The 3,938-nt window shown below is 33.6% G+C and overlaps 1 protein-coding gene across 2 annotated transcripts in view; it reads left to right on the top strand.

Annotated features, from left to right (window-relative positions):
* LOC107599615 (uncharacterized) overlaps positions 1-2,016 on the top strand; it is a 16,077-nt gene extending 14,061 nt beyond the window's left edge. For both annotated transcript variants that reach the window (XM_016291266.1, XM_016291268.1), the window contains exon 12: positions 1,866-2,016. In XM_016291266.1, coding sequence (XP_016146752.1) covers positions 1,866-1,919 — 54 coding nt within the window. In that variant the 3' untranslated portion in view covers positions 1,920-2,016. The remainder of the gene's footprint in view (positions 1-1,865) is intronic.
* The last annotated feature ends 1,922 nt before the right edge of the window (positions 2,017-3,938 follow it).

Here is a 3,938-nt window from a genome sequence, read left to right as displayed (position 1 = left end):
TTGAGATTTTGTAATCATCTTGTATAATTTGAACTGCTGTATTTTTGTGTTTGTTTGGTTTTTATTTTGTGTTTATGTAACTCTTGTATTATTCCTGCTCAGTTTACGCCATGAAGATAGACTTAGATGCTGACATGGCCAAAAAGAAAAAAACGACTACTATTTCTGCTTACTCTCAGTAAGCAGCAAATTAGGAGTTTATTGAGGGAAAACGCTTAAAAACCCTATACCATTCATATACTGTATATTGATATATGTCAAGATATATCTATACAATATATCAACATTTTAATCAAATACAATCATTGAATGCTAGCATTTAATCTTTCAGTGCACTGTGCCACTTACTGTAATTCGACTCTTGAGCTGATTTCTGTTTTTTAACGGTCACTTCATCAGTTTAACAGCAGCCCTCTCAATGCTGTGATCTCCTTCAGTCAGGGCAGTAAGACGATAACTAAGAGAGAGAAGAAGAAACTGGCAGAGTACAGCGATTACATCCAGGATGTCGTCAAACCCAAGAAGGTACGACATACATTACCGTACAATTACTGTTGATGCAGTTCATTCATGTAGTTTCCTGCTTAGTCCAAACTAAAGTAGTTTGTTAATCTCCCAGTAGGGCTACATGATATATTCAATGTTCATAACATATATAATTAAGCGTAATTGTGAATATCATAATTACACTGTTTATTTAGGCTTTTTTTTTTCTTAAAGATGTACATTAGTCTCACAATCCTTGCTTGTGTTGAAATGTACATTACTGTTCAAAAGTTTGGGGTCAGCAAATATTTTTTTTAATCAGCAACTATGCATTAAAGTGATCAAAAGTAACAGTGAAAACATTTATAATGTAACAAAAGAATCGTATTTCAAATACATGCTGTTTTTTAACTTACCTCATAGGATCTTGAAAAAAGTTTATCATGGTTTCCAAAAAAATATTAAGCAGCAGAAACCGTGTCAACACTAGTATTAATAATAATAATAAATGTTTCTAGAGCAGCAAATCAGCATATTTGAATGATTTCTGAAAGATCATGTGACACTAAAGACTGGAGTAATGATGCTGAAAATTCAGCTTTGCTTCACAGGAATAAATTACATTTTAAAATATATTCAAATGGAAAATAGTCGTTTTAAATTGTAATAATATTTCACTAAATTGCTGTTTTTACTGTATTTTTGATTGAATAAATGCAGCCTTGGTGAGCATAAGAAACGTCTTTCAAATGTATTATAAAATTTTTACAGACCCCAAATCTTTGAACGGTAGTTTGTTTTAATAGTGTCTCAAATTTAAAAATGCAAAAATGGTGTAAAAGTGATTCATTTCTTAATTCTTTTTTCTAATTTCTGTAAAATTGTCAGTTCAATTCCACACTGCTTATTTTCAGTTTACAACTATTAAAATGTTGCAAAAATTATTATATGTAGGTAAATATTGCTTTTTGTAAATCTGTGTTACACAATTAAATATAGCTTTTTTTCCTGTTAATTTAGAGCAAAACTTGCCTTTTTTTTTTTTTTAACTTGATTTACTGCATTTTACTTTTTTCATTATAAATATAATACTCTGAGAAAAAAAAATCAACTTTTAACCATTTAAAAATATACTAATAGCAATATATAAATAATGACCTACATTAACAAAAAGGCAAGTTGTAAATGACCAGCTGACAAGACCTAAACCATCCAACCAGGCCAGTTTAATCAGCTTGGCTTGGCTGTGAGACCACCTTAGCCTCCATGTTGGTTTTTCAGCAGAGACGTGAGAACCTGCATTTGAAATGTAAGCTTTTCGAAGGATTCCAGAGGATGTTTGCCTTCTAATCTTGTAATATGTGTCATCTTTATCTTAGCGCCACCTGTACGAGGAGTATCTTCGCCAGTGTGCTGCAGAATATGATTTCTGAAGGGAGCTGGCATCTCAGCCGTCGGTCACATCAGAGTCGTCTGAGTAATTCATAGAAAGCACATCCATGTGTGAAATGCTGATGTAGTTTCATATTTGCATGAGCGATAATAACAAATCGTGCCTTTTTGTTAAATCTGAATAGTGATGAACAAATGTGATATACAAACATGACCTCAATATAATCTTACACCAGCTAGTTTTTCTATGTGAACCATTTTTAATAATCAGACCTAGAACTGTTTATAGCCAATAAGCTACGTTATGACTTCACAAACGTTGATTGTCCCGAGACATGAGCCTGGTTTCTGTGGCCGCCTTTTGATCTCCAGGAGCACTGTGGGAGAAACCAAAGGTACCCAATTCAACCTCATATACTCTTTAATATATATAATATTTTTTTTTTATTACATTTTATTTTATTTTTCAGCTTTTTAAATGTAAATTTGAAGAAATTTACAAATTTAGCACTTACTTTTAAATAAACATGCATTTACCTCAGTGTTGCAAAAATGCCTTTTTAGCAGCTCTGTCTTGCAGGAAAAAAAAGTCCTCTTTGATTGACTCGAAACTTTGTATTCCACTGTCTTATACTACACTCTAAAAAATGCTGGGTTAAGTAAAACCCAGTGCTGGGTAAAATAGTGACAAACTCAGTAATTGGGTTGTTTTGACCCAGCGGTTGGGTTACTACCCAGAAGGTTGGGTTAAACATTTAACCCAACCGCTGGGTCAAAACAGCCCAATTGTTGGGTCTGTCCCTATTTTACCCAGCACTGGGTTGTATTTAACCCAGCATTTTTTTTAGAGCGTATGATAAATTGCTTGGTGTGTTTTCTGTAAGTATATTTGAAAGAACAAGCAGCACAATAAAATATTATAGCAACAAATTTATTAATCTTCTTTTTTTTATTCCACCAGAACCTGTCCCATATAACTGAAACCTCCATTCCCTGAGTTAGTACCAAAGAAAAGCTATAGGAGGTCAGTGCTACAAGAAAAGCATTCGTTATTGAGTACAATCTAAAAATACAATCAACAATCAATCAGTCTGTCATCAATAACTCATTTTATGATTAGTCAGAAAATACAATCCTCTTATAATACGAGCATTTCTATAGATAAAGTTATAGCTTTAAATATTTGTTGTCTTGTGCAATTTACTAGCAGGGCAACCACAGTTCCCATGAGCAAGAGGTATATTGTAATTTTTAAAGATCAGCGAGTGTTTCAGGACAGTTTTGGTGCAGGGGGTCATGCTTCAGTTTGGGGTGAGAACATTCGAAATGACAGTATCGCTTTATTGCCGTGGAGATTTCACTGTAAATTTGAACTTGAAATGCTTGATGGCTGGGAGAATTAAATAAAAGGTTCAGCGATTCGCGAAGCCTGTCAATAACACGCCAACCCCAAAATCACAAAAGGAAAAAAAAAAATCGATGTATATTTTGCATAAAGAAAATAATGTCTAAAAAATATACTGTATTACAGTAATAAGTAGGGCTGGGTAAAAATATCGATATCTCGATATTATTCGATTCTCATTTTTACGGAACGATATCGATTCTTAAATCCCAAGAATCGATTATTCTAGCATGTTTTCAGTTACTGGGCGGAACGTTAAGTGCACTTCCCATCCAATATATGCAATAAGCATTGTGCTTTGGTACTTTTAATATGAAACAAAGTCTCAGATTTCAAATTCTGTCCATTGTATTGCAGTATTCAAACAATAAATGCCATTTTGGCGCTGTTTAATGTGGAGTGACAGATGCGGCAGCCCGAGGCGCACGTGAACTGATCTCCTCCACTTTAATACCAGCTTCAGCACAAAATAAACATGACTACACATCCGAAGGTAAGTTAAAAGAAAGAGTACAACTTTACAATCCGTTTCCTGTCTCATGTAATAATCGCTCAAAGACTCAATATAACAGCTTGTAAACAATGTCACATTTACCTCAGAAAAACGTATTCGGTGACCATAAACTCATTAGTCAGCCAGAAAAATAAACTGTAG

This window comes from Sinocyclocheilus grahami, unplaced genomic scaffold (genome assembly GCF_001515645.1).
Source record: "Sinocyclocheilus grahami isolate Dianchi unplaced genomic scaffold, SAMN03320097.WGS_v1.1 scaffold269.1, whole genome shotgun sequence".
NCBI lineage: Eukaryota > Metazoa > Chordata > Actinopteri > Cypriniformes > Cyprinidae > Sinocyclocheilus > Sinocyclocheilus grahami.
The sequence above is the reverse complement of the archived record's forward strand: the minus strand, read 5'-3'. Positions and strand labels throughout refer to the sequence as shown.